Consider the following 23,322-nt stretch of genomic DNA (forward strand, 5'->3'; position numbering starts at 1 on the left):
GCAATGCACACATTAATGCTTTAACATGCCTGGCATTGAATTTGTAGACGTGTTGCATTTTTATTGGCCTAATTCATGTGATTTCCATGGGAAGAAAAGACAAAAAAAAAAACTCCTGGACTTTTTCTTCCTAAACGATGATGTGACCGGCCTTCCTAAAAACTGTGTCTAAGCATTGGTTTGAGCTGGAAGATGCAGCAAAATAAATGATAACACTGGTATCTGGTGTAACAAGCTAAGAAGAATGCTGGGAAATAAAGAAAAGTCTGTTTTGTTCAGTTATGTGTTTATTTAAATACTGCTAGTATAGTTACTTAACAAATGTTTTATGTTGTACTCTCAATCTCTTGTATGGAGGGTTTTGCATTGGTTGGTAACTTATCATTGTGTATGGAGCTCTGTAGGATGCTATTTGAGACATTGAAGGGCTGTGTTGGGGGCTATGAAAGTACACAGGGTGAACCTTAGTGGATGCAGTCTGCAATACTTACATCAAATCCAAATCTGTTCCCTAGGGTTGGGGAGTAATCTGAGCACAGTGGACTGATCTCACTTTTCGGATCCTGTGTTTGACATCTCCATACTGGAGCTTAAGTTTAATAAAATTTAGATTTACGCAATTGCTTTGCAAAAAGAAGCTTGGTAACACACCTTGTGCACGTTGGTGACTTTTATACCTTTTGAAATGCATCGCTAATACACATGTGATGCCTCATAATGTGCAGCACTGCTCTCCATTTAGTTGGGTGTGGTGGTGCTAGAACTTTCCTAAGTCTGTTCTGGTGCCTTGGCAGCCTTAAAAAAATGAATTGTCTGCTTTAAGGTAACACACCTTAACAAGAGACATAACAGGTGTTACTTCTGTCCAGAACTCTAAACTAGTATAAATAAGCACAATAAATGTAAATGCATGCTACCCATTTCTTTTCTACAACCTAATGCATGTCTGTGCAAGTCCTAGGTATGAAAGTCCTTTCCCATAATGATGAGGGTGCAGGGCCTTGAATTTGCAGCTAGTCAGCCTTGTTGCTAAATTCTCTTGTGAGGACATCCCCCTCCTCATCAGAATCCTGAGAGGACCCCACTGCTAGACAGCCAATAGGAAGTCTTCATGTCACCCAAGCAATGATGGGGGAATCAGAGGGTCTTTATTTGCTTTTTTATTTTTTAATATTTCCCTTTTTTTACTTTTGGAAAAAATGGAGCTTTTCTATACCTGAGCTTTGGAAATCTCCACCGCTATTTCCTATCAATGCATTTACCAGCCAATATGCTTTGATTTTAGTTTTGGCATAAATGTGTTTTTCTCGCTTAAAAATGTTGTGGTTTTATCTTTTGTGTTGTTTTTAAAGCCACCATGTCATATTAAGGTATTACAGCATTATTAGGAAGGTGGTTGGTGTACTTCTGCAAAGAAACTGAGCAGATGGGGCTGGGGTGGGGATGATAAATCTACACCCCCCCCCCCCTTCCCAAACAGGTAAAGAAATTGATCTAACAATCGATTAGGTGAAAAAAAGAAAAAAAATGAACATTTCCATAATTCAGATGCCTAGATTCAGATTCTTTGCTTGCAGTTCAAGGTCATACTTCTCATAGTGAGGACATCAGGACCTTTAGACTACTTTTAGGTTGTGATTACAGCATTATATTAAATTGACTGCAGATTTAAATCTGCAAGAATTAAAATATGGGAGGTGTGAACAAAGCAAATATTAAACATGTAAATTCCTGTTATCACAGGTTACCTATAAGTGGAATGGCTTGTTGAGACCAATGTAACTGGTATGTTGGCCTTCATATGTGAGAAATGTTCCTGTTGTTTATTGCAGAATAATAAGTGACTTTAATAGTTGCAATATTAATTTTCCTCAAAGAATGCTCAGATTTGCCTAATGTTAACAATGGTCAGTTTCTAAAATGTGTTGACACTTGACCATAGCTGCCATAAATGTTTACCACTTCCTGAGCAGGGGTCTTGCTATTGCCAAAGAAACTCATCACAAAAAGCATGGAATCGTAGCTGTCACATACAGTCTGAGCACGAGTGTTGTCACAGAGTGTTGTCACCATCCAACCAGAAGGCACGGTATACCAGCAAGGTTATAAAAATGACATATTCCAGGCTGTAACACCACAACGGTGCATTGGCAACAAAAATGACATTTTGAAATTTAGGTTACATGTAAAACTGTATAAAGGACAGCTGATTTGTAGGGAGCCCGTGTTTCTGCTTGCAGTTGGTGTCTGCAACACATTTCCTTGGTGTGACCGTAGTTTACTCCAGTATGTTAAGTCAATTACTTATATGTAACCTGTGCAAATATTTGAACTAATATAGTTATTTACATATATAATAAATGATTCCTTTACGTCTGTAGTGTCCATGGAATCTACCTACACACGTCCAATGGTTCACGTCCGATCATCGTCTCAGGGCTGATATCGGACGAGAATCTGGCGTGTGTACAGCGCCCATCATCCAAACGACCACCCTGGTGGATCCACAGATGATGAACGATTGTAATGGAAGTGAAGGGGGAGAGCGCGCAGCAGGGTGCCGCTCTGTCGTTCTCCCCCTCCCCTTTCCATAGAACAGAACGGTGCTGTATGTACAGCGCTCGTTCAAGCATCGTGCAGTCCCTAGTTGTTGGAAAGGGTTGTGAAAGATCCTTTCCAACGACAGCTATTGCACGTGTGTACCCAGCCTTATGACAAGTGCCTACAATCCTGCTTTCAAGAAAAACTTACTAATATATATTATAAGATGAAGGTTGGAGCTTATCTGACTTAAACAAAAAATCAACATTTGAATGTCTATCAAAGTGCTGTTAATTCTCCCTTGAATTTTTTTTTAAGGTGGATGATGGTCTCTGTTTTGTGACCCAACTTTTCAGTAACCACCCTAAAGCAGCTGGGTGGTTACTGAAAAGTGCTGGGTGGTTTACCTGGCTAATGGGGGCTTGGGAGAACAGTGAAGGGTGACAGCACAGATTCAGACCTGCCACGGCACTGAGCGAACCCACACACCTCCCCGTGGCTGGCACCTTGGTCATTTGCACTGTGAAGCTGGTTCTTAATGGACCCGTATCTGCACATTGGACAGTTGGCAGCAGGGAGCGGTACCAACCACTGCCTCCCCAATTTATCCTCTGTAGAGTGTCTGCCAGGAGAAGTAGTATAGTCCGATAGACAGCCGTTCCCTGCATTGAAGAAGCGTGAAGCCATAGCCTTCCTTCTGACGCCATCCTGTGCAATATTGGGTATCAGTCCTGCACAATGCTACAACATCTGGTAAGATTTGGAACATTCTGTGTTTACTAGGATCTTTTCTCATTTTAAATATCCCTTGTTGGAGGCAAATAGTGACTCATTTGACTTGCAGTAACTTACAGCATCACACATTTGGGGGAACATTTGTATTCTCCAGTTATTTCTAGTTTTGCATGCAGCCTCCTATGACTCACTTGATGGAGGTCAATGCAGTTTGAATAAGTAGTCTGTCTTGTTGCGATTTTTTTTATCGCACCTTACTCTGTACTTTGTATTTTGCCTTTTAACCTAGATTTGTGGCTGCAGCTTTGTGAACCTAATGAACAACAGATGACAGCTCATAAAAAAGGGAGCTCTGAATGGAGTTGCAGTTTTGGCAGACAGCCAGCAAGCAGCATGTTATGTGAATAGGAGCTTCTTCCTTGCATGCTCAGCGGATGGGAGATATGGGGAAGATTGCATTGTTTTGGAATTTTCACTTGGCTGCTCTGCTGTTTTGGATTAGTTCTTTAGAGAAGCAATGCTACAAGAGCTGCTTGTGTTCATAATGGTGCCTGACCTTTCTACTAATTGACATGGTGGCTATTTAGCTTGATCTGATTTGCAGATTAAAGGATAACAGTCATTGAAGATATAGATGTAGCAAGCAGCGCTTTCCCCAGATGAGAATACTCTACAGAATCAACTATACATTGCAATAAAATGTGGACAGGAATTTGCATTTGCACATACGGATGTTATATTTAAGGCATTGACCTATACAGCTGCCCCTGACATTGCTCATTGATCCTTCCAGTCAGATCACTGATGACCATTACCTAACAACTGCTGTTGTTTCCAATGAAGGGACACCATTATACCTCCTGCCCCTTCACCATCATTAAATAAAGAACAGCAGTATCTGTATTACTACAGTCGCTAAATGCTATGGCCAACAATCCTTTTCAGCAACCATCTTTGCAACTGTGTCCATCGCTATACTCATGTAAAATTTACCACTTGTCAAAACTTCTTTTTCTAGTTTTGGATGGTGGTGAGAACTTCTGTTGGGTTTCTGTATGTGGTCCGGTAGGAATATTTACCCTCACTTCCTTTGTTATGGACAACTGTTTTTCCAGATAGGAAACGAGGAATCCTTTGAAACCCAGTGACAGATATTATTATTAGTGAGCAGGTTTTATATAGCGACAACATATTATGCAGCGCTGTACATTAACTAGGGGTTGCGAATGACAGATACAGACCATGAAACACAGGAGAAGGAGAGCACCCTGCCCCAAAGAGCTTACGATATGCTTGGCAAAGGTTCTAGCTCTCCCCTACTTTACTACAGAAAAACATTTTTATTTCAGTCCATGTTGTGGTTCAGACTTTCTCTCACTTTCTGTATGGTAAAACAATGTCAGCTGGCCAGGAAGTGTGGGGAAATCTCTCTAACCGAGCCACTGATAAATTCTTTGGAATTTAGTATTCACCTTCCCATGCCCAGGGTTTTTCACACATTGGGGGTAATTTCCAGGTTTTTAGGCTGTTCTCCTATCAGTGTAAATTATCACCTTGCAAAGCAGAATTCACTTTGCTTATTATATGTGGTGAAAGTTCACTAAAAATATGCAGTCACATGCTAGGAAATCTAAAAACAGGATTTTCTTTTTCTTACACGTGATTGGGTGGTTGAAGTCAGCAGAGCTTCATCTCATTTAAGTAAAATCCCTTGCAAGGGTGTCATTTACTTTATGTAAACAGCAGGTATTTCTTTAGCAAATCCACACCATTGTATTCAGGTACATTGTTCATAGTCTGGGCAAAGGTTTTAAAAAAAATAAATTTTTTGAAAATTGTAACCCCCAACTTAAGAATAATTGGGGGCTGTAATTCTCATGCCTTTGAGTCCTGTTCCCAGTTTTGTTCCAAAAACCGGGGGAACCAATGAATGGTTTGGGATTTAATTAACCGAAGTGGCTGCGGAAAGCCAATACCCGCAATTTTTTTTTTTATTGAATGGTGCTCGTATTTTCTTTTCAATCTATTTTTATTAATATAAAACCAAAATGGATTTACAACACAACCAGTAAACAAAGATGCTTTAGTTAAAACATCTCGACCTGTCCTAAAGCAAGAGAAATTTAGACCAGAGTCTAAGGTGACAATGCCAATCCTGGAATCAACCTGGAAAGAAAAAACAATATACATTAATGTCTTTGTAGCATATTCATGCCAGAGATAGTGCCCAGCCTTTCATTGGTGGTAGTTTCATAATCTCCAAAAAAGTGATGGAAAAGAAGCAAAAGGCAGAAAGAAAAGTGCGTATGAGAGGGATTGGATGGCAAAAGAGAAGTTGGGGTATGGGAAGTGAAGGGAGGAGGACCAAGTCATCTCCCATCAGCCCCAGCATAGAGAAGGATGGTGGCACACCAAACTTATAGGAGAAGCAATGCAGGGACCAAGGACTTCTGGTGTGCAATTATACAACCAAAGGGCTGGAACCTCTCCAAAGAACAGCTGTTAGTACAGCTGGACGGTTTGAGGTTAGGCACGCCTCTGCTGGATGGTGCATGGGTTTTAAATGATAGTAATGGATTAATGGATTTCAGTGAAAGTCACACTCGTAGAAAGGCCCTGGTCATCCACTTTGCATACAAGCAGCCCAATATGGTGCCTTTGAATGGAGGGCATTTTATATGAGGCAAAGTTTGGAATAAGAGTTGGTAGGACATTGTAACTTTAATTGACTTTTGCTGTTTCTGCATAGGATGCCTTATAGTGTACTTTTAATATTTGAATAACTTGTGCTTGCTAATGAACTTGGTGTAACAAACCAAGAAGTTTATTTGTATTGCTTATTAACAATTGCCATTGGCAAAGCGATAAAATGGAACCAGAAATAAATTGCTGCTGTAGTGTCAGGTAAGAAGGAACAGATGTTGGATATTTTATTACATATAGGTAAACATAATATCTGTGACCACATGGTGTTCCTCGGTAAGAGTTAATAAACTATAAAACCCGATCACATATCTGTTCTGTGTCTTTCACTGGGCAATGCATTTCTGGTTTCCAAGGCATCATTAAATGCCATTCTAGATGTCTTCATATGAATACAGCCTGGGAGAGTGTGGTAGACAAGACAACCAATCTGAATTATAACCGTGCGAGCCGCGCTTAACCAGGGACATGTGCGCCATTTGCACAGCATCAATGATTCCCGTTTTGTGTTTTGATTTCCAGGATTCCAGTTGTGCCTTCAGGCAAAGGTTTATTTCTTGCCAAGATGTTTGTTGGATATATTTCAAGTGGGCTGGTACTTGTCAGGATATTATGTAATAAAAAGGAAACTTCTCTTGTAGAATGAAGCTTTCCTCTCATGGTGCTAGGTAAAAGGTAAACGGCACAGTATGTAAAAGGTGTTATTGCAAAGTCTGGGGGCTAAGATAATTGTGTACGTCTCATCAATTACCGCACATTTCCCAAGGCTGTATCAATTTAAAAACTTTTGCCAGAAGTGCTCTTTGCTTCTACTTTCCTGTGTGATGTGACAACATAGAGCTTCTGCTGCATGAAAATCCCAAGCAGTGTAGTCAGCCCTGCCTGTTTGAGCAGGAAAGGTAGATCCTTTTAAAGTCTAGTAATCTGTACCTTAGGGGAAGGTGTTCTGTGGTCCCCAGGGCAGATGATACAAGCACACCACATACATCACTGGCCCTTTCCCAGTCCTAAAAAAACACTGACTGCTAGCCATATTTTATGGTGTATTCTGTCAGTGACTGCAAGTGCAATGTACACTGCTGGCCCACCACTAGAATCTGTAATTAATAACTCCTCCAAGCATTATTGACTTCCTAGTAATTGAAGTGGAATGACATGAATCTAGCAAAGGATTAGGAAAAGGTGTGTAGAAAGGTAAGGTGCCGCTCACATCTGTTGCTGCTGGAGGTCCCACTTTAACAAAACACTTCGCCTCTCCGTATTATTTCGGTGAGTTTACACTCTGATTTCTGAACTTGTTGCTGATTATAAATTCGCTTGTAATCTTAAGCTAAGAATGCTGCCAATATTTAGGTTTTATGGTTTTTCTGGTTCTTTAAAGCAGAAATAAACCCTGCTATACTCGCCTGTTCCTTCTCTTCCTATATGAGGTCCTCGTGATTTGCCTGGCCAGAGTGGTATTCATTCAACCCTGGCATGTGCAAAGTGAAAGCTAGTGATCTGGAAATATCAGGCTGGTCAGAACACTTATAACGGAAGAGACGTCACCCATAACGCCCTGCCTGATGCTAAAGTGTAATTTTATTTCTGCTTTAACACCTAGTCTACGTCTTACAATCCAGTAAGTGAACACTTCGAGTTATTCGGCATCATTCAGCTGTTTTTAAACTCCTCATAATAAAAAAAAATCCTCAGCTACGTCTTCAAATATATTACGCTCATACTTACATCTTTTCACTTTATCACATATATTACAACAGACCAGCATCTAACTTCCCGTTACTCATGTTCAACAGAAGACATGAGCTTGTCAGATGTTCTATAGAAAATTTGTTTCAATGGGTTTACTTAGATACCCCCTTCTTTCGGGATTGCTTTACATAGACAATGAAGTATTTTATTTAATATTGAAGCGGCTCTTCTATTATGCTGAATTATGAATATTTCCTTGTAAAGTAATTTGAAAAAATTGAAATTGCAAGCAGTGTCTAATGTTTCTATCAGATATAATGTATTTGTCAATGCTGATAGTATAGATTGCTTTATATATTGCTTAGATCTAATCGCTTGCAAGGTTACTATAGGTGTCTGTAGTCATTGTTTTTGCACATCTGTAATGTCATTCTGACACAGCAGTTCAGGAAAATAAAGGGTAGGTATTTTGCATTAAAGAGAATGTATTGTGTTGTGTATGGGTGTTGTTTTTGTCACACTCCAGGTTTTCTGTCCTAAATGTACTGCTATGCAGTAATGAGAAAATGCAATTTGATGCAATGGGGGTTTAGGCACATCTGTTCCCAAGTCTGTACATGTACCCAAACATCTTGTCTGCTATATTAGTTGTCTTTTGCTTTTTGGTCTTATTTGACGGATGTCTTCAAGTCCATCAGTGCCTCGTATGCAAACCTTTCACACTATAACTATATAGGCAGAAATATGTGATTGTGCCTTTTGACTTTCTTTTAAAATGTCTGGTTTCTCATCTATTCTTGACATTTTTTTCTGGAGCTAAGTTTTTTATGAATTTACTAGTTGATTTCTTGTCCTAGATTGTCTTGATAAGTACAGAAACTTGAAGCAAGCCCCATTGCTTGCACCAAGCAGGTTAGCTTCTGATGCTAGCTCATTATAAACAGACTTCTCTAGCATACCAGTCATCATTTTGTGTAAGTTTTAGGGATTTTGCAGCCTTTATTTAAATTCATAGGCTGTTATCCCCAGAAATATTTTCAAGATGGTGGTCAGATAATGTGGGTTGAAACATGACATATTTAGTGTTCCCAGTTGTTGTTGCCATAAGCAGTGTTCTCCCCAGCCCATTTTAGCTGGGCAGACCACCCAGCTGTTTTTGGTTGGTTACTGATAATTTGGGTCACAATACAGGGGCTGTCACCCACCTACAATTTCTTCCCACCCAGCTTAAAAAAAATTCCGTGTTGAACACTGCATAACTGTCAGCTTTCTACTCTTTCCCCTTATACTTTGTTACAACTTCCTAATACTCAATATCAAGACTATATGTATTGGTTCATCTTTATTTACAACGTCATGTAATGATTTTGGATGTGTTAGAATAAAGATTTATAAGATCTAAAATAATATTTGTATGTTGAAAGTGCCGTTCATTTGTTGTGTGAATTTGTTTACATGCTCTTCACCTATTTCTGTATATTGAAATAGAGTGTGAATGTGTAGTAAATGTGTCAGACATGTCCACGACACAAAATTATTTCTCTGTTTGCACTTATGTAGAAAAGAGAGCTAATTTCTATCATCACCATCATAAACCCAAGGTGCATTGCATGTACTTTGCTAGCTGTACAATAATGACTTGTAGGTAGTCAGGTTTCTCTAGGGATTTGTACACAACACCTTGTGGGTATGCTTTGTATAAGCTATGTTGTACACAGTATTATACATATTATCCTAAAGGCCTCTTTTTAGCAAGAACAGTTTACAAGAACTGTAAATGAAATATAACACCTTGTAAAAATTGTGTACAAGAAAACACGGTTACCTTTTTTGTGCAATGTGGGAAACTAATTTGCTAGTTAGAATCAAAACTGTGGTTACGGATACTAAATTTAACTAAACCACATAAGAAATTAATGTAAAAGCCATGCAAAAAAGTTTTCCAGTAAGGGCTTTTAAATGTGTGTTTATCAATAATGCTGTTATCTAGTTAAGTCTAGGAAATGTGTGCGGTCTTCCTGTGACAACGCCCATCTGCACTGCCTTTGTTCCTGAAAGTGTCAGGCCGTTTTGATGTGATCTGCACTCACCTTTACTGATTTATTAAATGAATACATGTACGAAATAATGATTCCCCTGTTACCCAGTTGTGTAGGGACGTGTAATGCATCTGTTTTGTCTTGGTTCCCCAGTGACCTTGAGTGTGACCTATCATTCCCATACATACCTCCTGCTGTGTACATAGAGGTCACAGGTTCATGAGGCCCTGATATGTTTAGCATTTACTTCCAGACCAAAATAAGTTCCTCAGCACTTCATGCTGAAAAGGCAGCTTAGCTACGGACAGCCCCATTGCCTTTACAGCAAAAAAAAATGTAATGCAGAATGATTTATGTTGTTTTGTGTAACTCCGAGGAGCCCGCTGTGGCACCACAGTGTACCTTTGCAGTTCCTCATTGCCTTTTGTTCATAGATTTGTATTCTTCTTTTACTGTCTTTTGTCAGTATCTACAGGACAATAACCCTTGTGCTGCTGTTAAATATCACTCCTGCAAGGGACATTTATACCCACTGCCCTGTATGTATAATAAAGAGGAAATATTTGTCAGTAGGAGCAGTTAAAATGTGCCAGCTTTCTGATAAGGAAGGCAGTATTTACTTAATAGAAGACAAAACACTGTGTACCAGGTGGTACTGGAAAATGAGTTCTAAAGTCAGTTTGTCTTAAAGGTTTTTTTTTATTATGTAAGTGTCTAAATTGTTGGTCATATGTAGTGGGATCAAGATTTGTATTGTGCTAGTATTGGCACCACCAGATGCCTTCTCCAAATGTTCATATTCTTAAGATCAGTGTTTCTCAACCAGGGTTCCTCCAGAGGTTTCTAGGGGTTCCTTAGGCAATAAGCAATTTGTGTCATTCAGATCAGTTTAGGTGACGGCATTGATGGATTTGTATATTTGGAAGGGTGACATTCTTCCCAATGGCCAGCAATGTAAATGGCATTTTTCCTATTGATCACCATGCTAATATACTGTGAGCTGTGGATATAGTAATTATAGCAGGGGTTCCCTGAAGACTTGAAAGTTATTTCAAGCCCCCCCATGATAAAAATTTTGTCTAGGAATGCATTTAAAGACTTTTCTTGCTCTTTCCACCTTCTGCACTTTGATTGACCCATTGTTGTGATGGGTGGCCTTCCTGCAAAAGCAACATCTTCAGTGCAGTAAATCAGTGATTGTATAGTCAAGCACTCAGGGTTTAGTGGATTCCACACCACTATAAACTAAGGCTACGTACACACGTCAGATGATTCTCATCCGATAATCGCCTCAGGGCTGATATCCGATGAGAATCTGGCGTGTGTTACAGTGCTTGTTGTCTGGATCCACAGACAACAGACGCAGAACGATTGTAATTAAAGTGAAGGGGAGAGAGCGCAGCGGGGAGCTGCTCCGTCATTCTTCCCCTCTCCTCTCCATAGAACAGAATAGTGCTGTATGTATGGCACTCGTTCAATGCATCGTGCATCATGAAAGATCCTTTACAACAACAATTATTGCAAGTCTTTACCCCGCCTTACCAAAGTAAGATTAAGCTGCATGGTAAGTTATAGCGCTGGATCCAATACAAGTTTTATAATGGATTGTATTGTTGCTGTGGATCCTGCACACGGGTTCCTCCAGGGCTGCAATTTGAATGTTCCTGTGGTTATGTACCTCTTGTAATTAAGAAACATACTTCTGTTTAAATTGGGTTTTACCCAAATTAGTGTGCATGACTCTGGCAGAAACAGTGCCTTGTAGGCTACTTCTGGATTAAGATGTCTTTTTGTATGCTTGAAAGTATTTTTGTTTTGTTGTTGGGACTCTATACATAGAGAAAGTAAAAATTGTCATTCATAATTATGTTTAGATTTACTTTGATGTATGCCACTGTATATAGACAGTGGCATACACAGATAGTCGGCTGGCCTTATCAGTTTCCCTTTGATCTTTGCAGCTTCCTGCATGGTCTGGTCTGCTTATAAAATTGCATTGGTAGTGTGATGCTAATTCTTAGTCCATTGAGTAGTACAGTGGAGCTGGGAAGCAGTGTTGGCATATGAATGGGTAAATTGAAGTTATCTTCAAGGTAACTTCAAGGTAAGATAAATGGTTTCTTTAAAGTGACCTGAAATAAAGATGCTTGGATACTGCTATTGCTGACCTCCAGTTAAGATGATTCTAGTTTCTGGCTGCTATGATAGTCTATTGTGTTCATTATTGTCCTGCTAACCTAAAAAAAAAGTTTTGGAGACTGGTAGTTTAGATTTTGCAGATTTTGTCAATCTTGTTTTAGGTCAGTGACTCCAAAAGCTAATAACTAATATCCGTTGTCATATTACATGCAGCTATAATCCTAAATGGGTTTTTAGATGGCACTCATCGAAACACATAGTGTGCTTGAAGCCAAAATGGGTTCCAATGACATTTTACAACTACAATTAAGACAAGTACAAGGAACTGATAGACTTTTAAAGGTACTTCCGGGACCCATATATTAAACCTTCAGATACTGTGTGCACTTATTTTGCTGTTGTAGTGACCCCAGGCAGTATCTCTCCCTTCAGCTGGATTGCCGCATATGGTTTTGATCATGTATTCTTCAGAAGCAGTTTATCATGTGTGAAATGTATGTGGTTACGTCCTAAGATTAGCAGCTCAGACCAGTTTGTGTATTGTTATCGACACGCTGGACAGCTGACGTTAATGACGGGGCTGCTTACAGTTGACGTCTCTTATCCTTGTACTAATATGAAAGCACAGGGCTGCTAATGTGTAACTGAAACGTTTTTCTTCTCTAATAACTCGTAGAACTGCATAGAATACATTGTTCTCCCGGCCACTGTTAGCTGGGTGCACTACCCAGCACTTTTCAGTAACTACCAGCTTGGTTGGTCACAACATGGGCTTCCACCCACCTACAGCTTCTTCCCAGCCATTCTCTGGCGAGAATAACGACATATATATTTTAAAAGAAAACCTTGCAAGCTATTTAAATAAAACCTTTACTTGTATACCGACAGCAGCCTGATGGTGTTATATCAAACCGCTGGGAAGGATTAGAACGCCTGCCAAGCTTTTACTGCTATCTGGTGCTCCATTTGACAGGTTTCCCCTGCCTTGCTGTGATACTGACCATGATTCACCAGACAGGAAGTGAGGGAATAGTTCCCAACAACACCACATACATTTTTTTATTTAACATATTATGGGAAGGCTAGAACACCTTTCTGACTTCCTATATGGTAAAACACGGCTGGTTTACAGGAGGTTAGGGAAACTCCCCCATAATTATTTCCTTGTAGCCTGGAGATCTGCAATGTGTAGCCCAGCACCGCACAGTTCCACAAAATATAGCAGCAATATTCTGTGCCTATTGCACACCCATTGCTTTGGCTAGGGCCATTCTCCTGGCTGGTTAGGGCCACCATAAGTAGACACTTGGTATCAAGCGGAGGTGCACAGATCACTGGAGCAAGCTTGATTAGTATAGGAGGAGGAGGTTTTGAAGGACAGAAATTTTAATCTTGGCAAGTAGAACAATCATTTGGGTGTTACATGTTACAAATACAACTTGTGTTAACACATGTTTGTAGAATGTTACTATTTGACTTCCGTGTAGACATTTATAGCCACACTTCTGGAAATCAGCCTAATCCATATTTGATTTTAACATTGCTTGTATTTGCTATTCTTGTGTGTTCCCCAATTGCTGTCTTGACTGGATTCACACTAAGTGTGAAAAAATGCTTATCCTTCTAGTAATATACCAGATTATTGTTACTGTGCAGTTTCATTTTAAACTCTCCAAAGCAGTGAATCTGACATTCCCTGGTGGGGAATCTTCCACGTCCCTGTGTTTCAATGGCAGCAATTAATTCTCCACCAGGGAATGTTTCAGTAAATGTCACATTCACAGCTTTAAAAATGGACGGCTTTATGTATAATCTAAAAGAGTCAAACAATTCACTGCTTCATTAAAGGTATTTGTTGTCACTTGCATTCGCTCTTCTACAAAAGTCAACATATAAACATTTGTGACTTTATTTGGTTAGTTTATATAACTTGATCTTTCTTCTGATATCGTCTGATGTGTTTTTTTTTTTTTTTTTTTATATAGAGAAAATGCCCATAAACCATGACCTATTTCCTGCTCAGCCTCAGGCAGGTTAAAGCCATTTTCAGGAACATTGTGTACTAGCAACACATTCCGTTTCTTAACATTTCTTTTTCCATGGTTACTGCTATGTAGATTCTGTATTCTGAGCTTTGCATTGCATGGGGTCCAGTCAGCATTTTCTTGAAAAGGTGACAAGTAACATATTTTGCAGTGGATATTTCTACCTATTACCTACTTTTTTTTTTTTTTTTTTGTCTGACTTTATAGTGATAATCACCATGTGCAAATAGTTTTATGTGAAAAAGTACATTACCAGCAGCTCTTGCCTGGGTGTAGACTGTTCATTGTGACTTTTTAAAAGACATTTGAGCTAGAAAAGTAATTGTTATATCTGTTCTAAGCATATTAAAATGTAAGATTCCTATACCTTGTTATACTATGTGCAAACCAACATGGTCAGTAATGGGTACAATAAAGAGTGTGAGTCAATGTATTGTCCTACTGTGTGTAGGCAAATATTGGCCATTAATGGGCCAAGTAGCAATCCAATTACAGCAATTGTTCCACAGGGTGTAAGTCATTATTGCCAATATTAGGGTTAAAAGTGGGAATCCAATGTTTTGCTATACTGTGTTTAAGCCATCAAAGTAATAGCATTCTCTAAAGGGAAGAGGAAACCCAGTGTTTTGGATGTAATCCATCATGGCCAGTAAAAGGTAGGATAAAGAGTTGGCATTGGATGCTTTATCCCGCTAACTGTCTGTCTCAGCTTAGGTAAAAGCAAGGCAAGCCCATAGTAAAAAAAAAAGTCAAGAGCCAATACATATTAAAAATAATAAAGAAACAGTATTTATATAGTGCCATTATATTTTGGATATTTTTGGATAAGAGTTGCAAATGGCAGACACAGACAGATACACAGGAGGAGGGTAGGATCCTGCCCAGAAGAGCTTAAAATCTCAGATGACCTCCATGTTTCTTTCTATTCTTTAAATTGGCGGTATATTGAGTCACTTATCTAGAAATAGTATTCTGAAAGAGAAAGTATTGTTTTCTCTAAAACGCCAGATATAAACCTGTTTTTGATTAGCGGAATATTGAAGCCAGTGGGTTAGCATTAGTGGCAGTAGGCCAGCAATGGCATGACCTATGTTTTTGTTGGAGAAGATGACATGCAAACACATTTGAAAATGGCCATTTTGGCTCATTCCTCCTAGTCATAGAGCTAATTAGTTTAAATGGCTTAACCTTGTGAAACAATAGGGCTTTGCAATTTGTCTCCCGGGCTATGAAATATCTTTTAGGTATATTGAATTGTATTTCACATTAATGTGATCCCTAGACACAATTTTCAGGGCGGGTCGCCGTGCAGTTTTCCCTCTAGGCTTTACTAGCGGTCATTACACAACTGCTCAGTCTGGGCTTGGAGAGTTCTTGGTGAGTCTGGGCAGCCTGACAGATCTGTTCAGGTATTTGGGTTGAGTATTCTACATTGTTTCTTCTGCCTGTTCTCTCTCTATTTCCATAGTGTGCCAGCATAATTGATAAGCTGCAGCTCTCACTAAAAGTTTATTACAGTTCAGACCTTTAACTATTAGCCTTAGAAGCCCTGATATACCATGGTGTAAGTTATCTGTATAAGGACAGGCCCAGTCCTGCAGTGGGAGCCAGCAATCCTGCACACCTGTATTCCCAAATGGGAAAACAATGATTTTCCATATCTTCCTATATTAAAATACTGTGTGCCTATGCAGCCAATCACCTTGCTTAGGTGTGGTCACATGGGGTTTAGGAGGGAGTCCTGAGTAAGCTCCAGCCAGAGGAATTTGTTTCTTGCACAGGGCTTCTTGTCTTTGCTTCCGTCACTGATTTCCTAAAGAAAAAAAGCTGTCTAACTTCTACATTTCCTAATCTGAGACTTTCTTCTGGCATACAAAGATATGTGTGTTTGTAATCTTGAACCCGTTAAAACCTGTTATGAAAAAACAGGTTTTAATGCAACTCAAACCGTCTAATGCCCCTTTTCAACTTAGAGGAAATTCCATGAAGCAGAACAATTCATGCCTAAACAATACTAAAGCTTGGGGAGGGGGGTGGGGACAGCACGCTAATGGTTTATTTCTTCGCTTTGCATCATCCAGATTCATTTTTTGGGCTCTGAGTCATTCTTTCTCATGTCAATGGAAAATAATACAAATTGAAATTTTTAGGGTTTCAGGGCAAACAGCGTTTCACGGGAGGTGTTTTCATATTACTTTGAGTTTGTATTTAGTGACTGATTTCTGGTGGGGAAAAAGACACAGTCAAATATTGTACCAACTAAATTATTTAAAGTTATTGCTAATGGAATGTCTTGCAGTTCATAAATTCTGGTTATTAGAATTTTGGACAATTCTTTTGGCATATAATTTGTTTTGTAAGTTCCTGCAAGTGAGAGCCGTGTGTCTTGGTGTTTGTCGCACAATGCAGTTAGTTTGCCATTACCTGCAAAAACAAAAAATACAATTTAGATGTATAGAAGCTCTGTTAGAAAAGTTGTTTTGGGATTGGAAGGGGAGCATTAAAATCCTGCAACTTGGCAGCATTTTTGTACAGAGGGCAAAATCCATCTCTTAAAAAATCTATTTCCAAATGTTCTAACAAAACTAAAAAAAACAACTTATTTTTAGTCTAAAACTAGGTAACTAGCCTGACAAGATATGTAGATATATTCCCTGTTTATTTTATCCCATGTTTCTCCAAATCCCTGAACATGGGCATATGCAAATTTGTTATTTTCCTAGAGGTGACCTCACTGCCTCCATCTCCCTATTGGTTGGTAAATCCTTCTGTATTGGAATTGACCAGTAGAATGCCGTGGAAGGAGTCAAGGGCAGACATTGAAAGGTGTGTGTTTGTGTATGTATGTATGTATATGTGTGTGTGTATGTGTGTGTATATGTGTATATATATATATATATATATATATATATATATATATATATATATAATAAAAATAAACTAAACCCTCAGTCAGTGTGTTTTGCCTGCCTGCAAGATCAAAGTACCATAGATATGGCCCTATATTTGTGGCCCGGCCCTACTATTGTACTATATAATTACATTTGTCTTCATTAAGGATATTTCTTTTTATTTTTATGAGTTTATACTTATTGCTATGTTACCAAATGTATATTAAAATGTTATACTTTTCAGGATCAGTTCGGAGCGGCGGAAAGAGAAATCCCGAGATGCTGCAAGGTGTCGGAGAAGCAAAGAATCGGAGGTCTTTTATGAACTGTCCCACCAGCTGCCTCTGCCTCACAATGTCAGCTCTCATCTTGATAAAGCCTCCATAATGAGGCTCACCATCAGTTATCTGCGTGTAAGAAGACTCCTCGATGCAGGTGAGACAATAATTGGATATGGTCTGAGCTTGTTGCAGCATATTCAGCTGTCCTATTTGTTTCTATTTTAAGCAGATCCAGTACCTCTATGTGTATGAAAAGCCCATCAATTATTTCTGATAGGATCAAGCAGTGTTTCTTGACTAGGGGTTCCTTGAGCAATTTGTGCCTCTCAGGTCAGTTAACAATGACACCATTGATCTGTTTTGGCACCTGTAAGAGTGTCATTCCTCCCACTGGACCACACAGAAGAGTAATTCATTCCATTGACTAGGCTAATGTACCATCAACTGAGCATCTCGGTTCCCTAATACCTGAAAGTTATTTCAAGGGTTCCCCATGTTTAAAAAGAGAGCCTGGTATATAGATAAAATCCTGTAATACATATTTTATTTTTCTGCCTGAGTCTATTGGGGAGATTTTTATTTTCCAGAATAAGGGGAATAAGAAGAAATCTCTCCAAAGTAAATGGAAATTCTCTGTATTTTAAGAGCAGAGATAAACATTGAAAAAAACCTTTAGATTAACTTTAGATATCTAAATTGTTTTAATGAATACAAAACCGTGACAGCAGGAAGAAATGCTTGCCAGTCCTGGGCAAAATGTTCCAGGTTTTCTTGAGTGCTGGTCATATTATAGGTACGTTCACCTAATCCAAACCCAGATCCTTCTTTGTCGGAGATCACATGACAAAATGCCAACAGTATGTACCAATCTGACATTGGATTTAAAGAAGGCTCTTTTGCTAATTAAATGTAGAATAGAGCCCATATGCCTCCAAAGCTCATTGTTTCATACAATTGTAACTCTCATTTGCAATTCCTGCTTCCAGCATATTCTCTCCTGATTAGGGTTTCAGTTACAGAATTGAATATTAAACTATTTTCCAGTTCAGTCTAAATAAAGTCATTTAGTTTTATTTAGTATTTTTTTTAACATAACCTTAAGGGAACCCTGTAATGTCTGATTTCCCCTGAAGTATGCAGATAACGGGTTCAGACTGGACTTGCTGCAAACTGCTTTCAGGTCACTTAAACCTGAACTGGAGGCAAACAAATACACAACTATGAATTGCATATATGCAAGCATTTTTACCTACAATATAATTTATATTTCTGTCTTTTAAGTTCTGAGATTTAGACGGCTGTCACAGAGCACAGTCTTGTCTAGGAAGGAAAGGTCTGACTTTCTCTGCTGCAATTTTGTAATAAAATGGATTTCTTCCTCTAGCCTAGTGTTTCAGATCCAGGGTTCTGTGGAAACCTGGGGTCCCTCCAGGGCTTGCCCAGGATCATTGAGCAATGAACAATTAACTGACTCCAACATTGTTTTTTGGACATTTGTAAAGATGACATTCATCCCACTGGCCAGAAATGTAAGAGGCATTCTTCCTAATGGCCACCAAAATAATGTGCTGTGGATGTAGCGATCCTAGGTTCAGGTTTCTTGACCTGAAAGATGTCTCGGGTTCATTCTTAGTAAAAAGGTCGAGGGAGCCTCATCCAGCCTGTGAAAAAAAAGAAAAGCTGAAGAAGCAGGCTGAATAACTTTGTCACTTTGTTTGTTCCTCCGCTTCTATAAAAATGTTCCTTGCACAGCTGACTAGTCATGTTTCCTTGTAGTCTTTGGTTCACGAGGACTTGCTTGCATTTAATGATGTATTTGACTTAGAGCTGCTGCTGTATTTTGTCTGGAGTTAAGCTTTAGAGAGTCAGAAAATCTGCATTAAAGCCAGGCAAATAGGAGTTTATATAAAGATAATGATGCAATTAAAGTTTGGGCATTCCCTGGCTGAATCACCTGAATCTGCGTGTTTTCTGAGTCACTGGATAGTCTAGTAAGCAGATGAGTTTTGACTTCACTTGCTGCATAGCTTTGAATCCGTATGTAAGTTGGCTTCTGAATACAGAAACAGCTGGGCAAGCAGCATTATCTGAAAAAGACCGGCAGCAGCAGCCTTTATGTTTCATAACACTGTTTTTGTTTCAATGAAAGTCAGCAAGTATTTGTGACTTTGCGTGCCGGTTAATCCTGATTTAGTGCAATCCCTCTATTTCCTCTGCCATTCAGAACAGCTGGAGCAGTTACATCACAGCCAATTATACTAAGGTTTATCTTCAGTTTCTGCTCTCTAAGTGGTAATATTCTCCTGAAAGGATCAGCCTGACAGCTGGACCAAACAGCACTACAGAAAGCAATCATTCATACAAAGTATACCATGGCTGTTAGGTTTGTTTTTTGGCCTTGTGTCTGCTAGTTCTCCCTTCTCTCTAGTTCCTCTGAGATTCACAGGAAATAGGAACTTGCTGTCATCTAAACATTTTACGTTTTGAGTGTAAACTCTCTTTCAGTAGTTGATATACAAGTCTACAGTATTCCACCCAGAATTTTTTTTAAGCCGGGTGGGAAGAAATTGTAGGCGGGTTGCAGCCCCTGTATTGTAACCCAACTCATCAGTAATCCCCCAAAAACAGCCGGGTGGTAACTGAAAATTGCCGGGTGGTGCGCCCAGCTAAAAGGGTCTGGAGAGAACATTGGTCTAGTATTAAACAATCCAAATTACAAAGTGATTTTTGATTGTAACATGAGAGGAGTGATCTGCCATGTTCATCCAAATTTCTTCTTCTCCTCTTGTCCTGATCAGCTTGGAATTGGAAATCATTTCCTTTTGAGAGACCGGGGATGCCCACATGTGTGCAGCATACTTCATAATACTGGGTTTGTCTCGGGGCTTCAGTTGCAGATATAACATAACATGCAAGGACAATGGAACATTAAGTCACTTACCATACAATGGGTGATTGAGTAGGGATTACATGTTTGTTGTAACATTAATGACTTGGATTCAGCAGTCTATAGTAATGGTAGCTTATATGCACTCAAAAACTTTAGCCCTTTGGGCAAGTGCAAGAACTGACAAGTTGCCCGTCAAAGCATGCTGCTAATTTCCCAATGGTGTGAGAATTGGGACATGAGTTCTCATCTGTGCTTTACACGTCTTTCTACTCAGTGATTGGTATGCTGGATAAATACAAAACCTATTGCTTTAAGAATTCTTAATAAGGCAATGTAAAGCAAAAACATTCATATATAGTTCTGAATGAGGGTAGGAGTTGCTTAAGACTTATGTTCAATCGGGGATATCACTACACATAGGGCCTGATTTATTAAAGCTCTCCAAGGCTGGAGAGGATAAACTTTTAATGAAGCTGGGTGATCAAGCAAGCCTGGAATGGATGTGGTCTAGGATTGTAAACATTTGCTAACGAATACCAAATGACTTTTAGGAAATATATTTCAGGTTTGCTGGATCACCCAGCTTCGCTGATGAAAGTGTATCCTCTCCAGCCTTGGGGAACTTTAATAAATCAGGACCATTGGCTCAAATATTAGAGACTGATATTGCTATCTGTTCTTTGCTAGGCATCACTGCGCTTCTCACACCTCACCCCACCTCATACATTATAATTGTGCTCCAGTCTGCACCCTGCAAAGCCCCATCATGGTTTCTTTGCACAATGGAGCAGTAATAAGTGTCTATGACCTGGCTCTCCTCCTTACAAGTAAAACTAAATCCTCTGTTAGTTGTTAGCAGCTTAACCTCCTATTCAAAAGTTTTTCACTTGTCTTCTATTACAACACTAAAGTTAGGGATTTCCATTCCTTTTTCTTCTAAAAAAAATACCGGTGAAAAAGAAAATGGACAGACAGGTAAAAAAAAATCTTAGTAGTTCAAAAATATTGTTAAGTCTACTTTAAATGGTTTTTAAGAGATCCATCTATATTTACTTGTATTGTTAAGATACCACTACAGCATGCATAGATTACTTTCCATGACTTTCCAGTGTCTGCTCCTATGACAATGAGGTTTTTACAGGTTAATCTGTACAGATTTAGAAACAACTTGATCCACGTGCATGTTAAGTAGTCTCTAAATATAGCAGGTTCCTGGATATTCAGCACTCGTCCTTAGAGTTGTGATCCTTATTAGTTTGCAAATAAATGGATGAAGACAGATATACAAGGAAGCCAATATTTAAGCAGAATATTTCCTACCAATCATCTTCTAAATGGTTCATTTTTTTTTTTTTTTTTTACTATTAAATGTCCAAAATGGATACAGAACAGTACAAACTTGGATTAAAAAAAGGGGGTTTGTAGGGAGTGAAAGACACAACAGGAATTTAAATTCAATGGAAGCACCTGGCCACTCAAAGCTAGAGTCTACTTGTCTTGTCCAGGTACCATAGCACAAACCTCTGCAATGTGAAGGCAGGCACAGTTGAATGTATTCACAGAATGATTCCCAGTCACTCCTATACAGTTGAATGGGAGTGGTTTGTAGTGCAGTAAACCACTGCACATCTAAAACTAAAACTAGCCAAATATTCAGGTACTACAAAGACTCTTGCTCTCATTTGCTACATACATCGAAGTGATGCTATTGGATGGCAGCACACTTTGTAGCGAAATGCATGTTCCTGTTCCAAAATAGCAACTCGTTTCTCCAAGGGCATGAAAGAGAAGATCATTTTGTACCAATTGATCTTGGTGTGACCAATGACTTTTGAATTATTTTTTTCTTAACATAATTCAATCGCTATTCTTTCCTTTAGGTGACTTAGATGGAGAGTCTGAAATGGAGAAACAGCTGAATTGCTTTTATTTGAAAGCCTTGGAGGGATTTGTTTTGGTCCTGACCGAAGAAGGAGACATGATCTACCTGTCTGAAAATGTCAACAAGTGCATGGGACTCACGCAGGTATGAATTCCATACTCGTTGGTCTTTGTATAGTGTGTTCTTGTCCATATGTATATCACAACTTTGATTTTTCTTTTTAGTTTGAGCTGACTGGGCACAGTGTGTTTGACTTCATCCACCCCTGTGATCATGAAGAGCTGAGGGAAATGTTGACATTCAGAAATGGTATGTACCTATGAACCTGCACAAATGTTTATTGTGCGTATTACAATTGTACATTTCCTTTATTGTGGGATTTGGCCACAAGTCTGATTACCACCAATTGTTGTCTGTAGGGAGCTACTTCAACAGCAGCATGTTCTCTATATAAATGAATTCATATTCATATTCCTCATTTAGTGCATTTGGTAAACAAGCAAAATTAAAATGTATAAGAAGACTGGAAAAACAGTTTGCAATGGATTCAGATATATTCATTTACTTTGCATTGTTCTACAGTGGGAAATGCCTTAAATGTCATGTTAACATGGTAAAGCTGCCCATCAAATCAGCTGACATCAATTCGATTCTGAAAAGAAATTGGCTTATAAATCTCTGGTATAAGCCAACCCAGGTGATGGGCACAAGTTTATTGAAAACTAGGTTTAGTCTTGCAAGGCTTGGTAGTAAAGAAAAGGTTTACAACTAGATTGTAAGCTCTTCGGGGCAGGGTCCTCTCCTCCTCTGTCACTGTCTGTATTTGTCTGTCTTTTGCAACCCCTATTTAATGTACAGTGCTACGTGATATGTTGGCGCTATAGAAATCCTGTTTATTAATATTAATAAAAATTATTTTCAAATGACAAGTGCCCCATTGAAGCTTTGATCAGATAATCAATCTCTTTAATTAGCAGTCATTGAACGACCTGTGAGTGCTTTACAACATACGTAAATGTGTATGTAATGATGTTTTTGTGTGTCTAGGGCTATTTCTCTGTGTGCAGCAACCATCTTCCATTTATTTTACATATAATGTTTTAAATGCACACCTGAACATCCCATCTCGTCTTTAAATTAAAGTTTTATGTACAAACAAATATGCATTTCTGAATAACTAATAAGTTTTATGTAAGTGATGTCCAATTAAAGGTGTTAGCAAGATAACCCACACATCTGGACTATGATAATTTTTTTCTCTCAGAAATGTGACAAGTGCAGAGGATGACCAAAACACTTGCATTGATCAATTTCACTTTTTATGTACTTTTAGGACCAGCTAAAAAGGGTAAAGAGCAAATCACAGAGCGCAGCTTCTTCCTGCGTATGAAGTGCACTCTTACAAGCCGCGGGAGAACCGTGAATATCAAGTCTGCCACCTGGAAGGTAAAATGGCATACTACGTGACCAGCACAGGGTCATTT

At 39.0% G+C, this 23,322-nt stretch overlaps 1 protein-coding gene across 2 annotated transcripts in view; it reads left to right on the top strand.

Annotated features, from left to right (window-relative positions):
• The window catches only part of HIF1A (hypoxia inducible factor 1 subunit alpha), a 35,436-nt gene that overhangs the window by 4,628 nt on the left and 7,486 nt on the right, over positions 1–23,322 (top strand). The window contains exons 1-5 of one of the 2 annotated variants that reach the window (XM_072428602.1): positions 16,000–16,720; positions 17,030–17,220; positions 21,837–21,982; positions 22,063–22,147; positions 23,172–23,284. In XM_072428602.1, coding sequence (XP_072284703.1) covers positions 16,587–16,720; positions 17,030–17,220; positions 21,837–21,982; positions 22,063–22,147; positions 23,172–23,284 — 669 coding nt within the window. In that variant the 5' untranslated portion in view covers positions 16,000–16,586. Of the gene's footprint in view, positions 1–15,999; positions 16,721–17,029; positions 17,221–21,836; positions 21,983–22,062; positions 22,148–23,171; positions 23,285–23,322 lie in introns of those variants that run through there. The other variant, XM_072428603.1, reaches the window with a different exon arrangement.

This window comes from Pyxicephalus adspersus, chromosome 12 (genome assembly GCF_032062135.1).
Source record: "Pyxicephalus adspersus chromosome 12, UCB_Pads_2.0, whole genome shotgun sequence".
NCBI classification, from domain to species: Eukaryota; Metazoa; Chordata; class Amphibia; order Anura; family Pyxicephalidae; genus Pyxicephalus; species Pyxicephalus adspersus.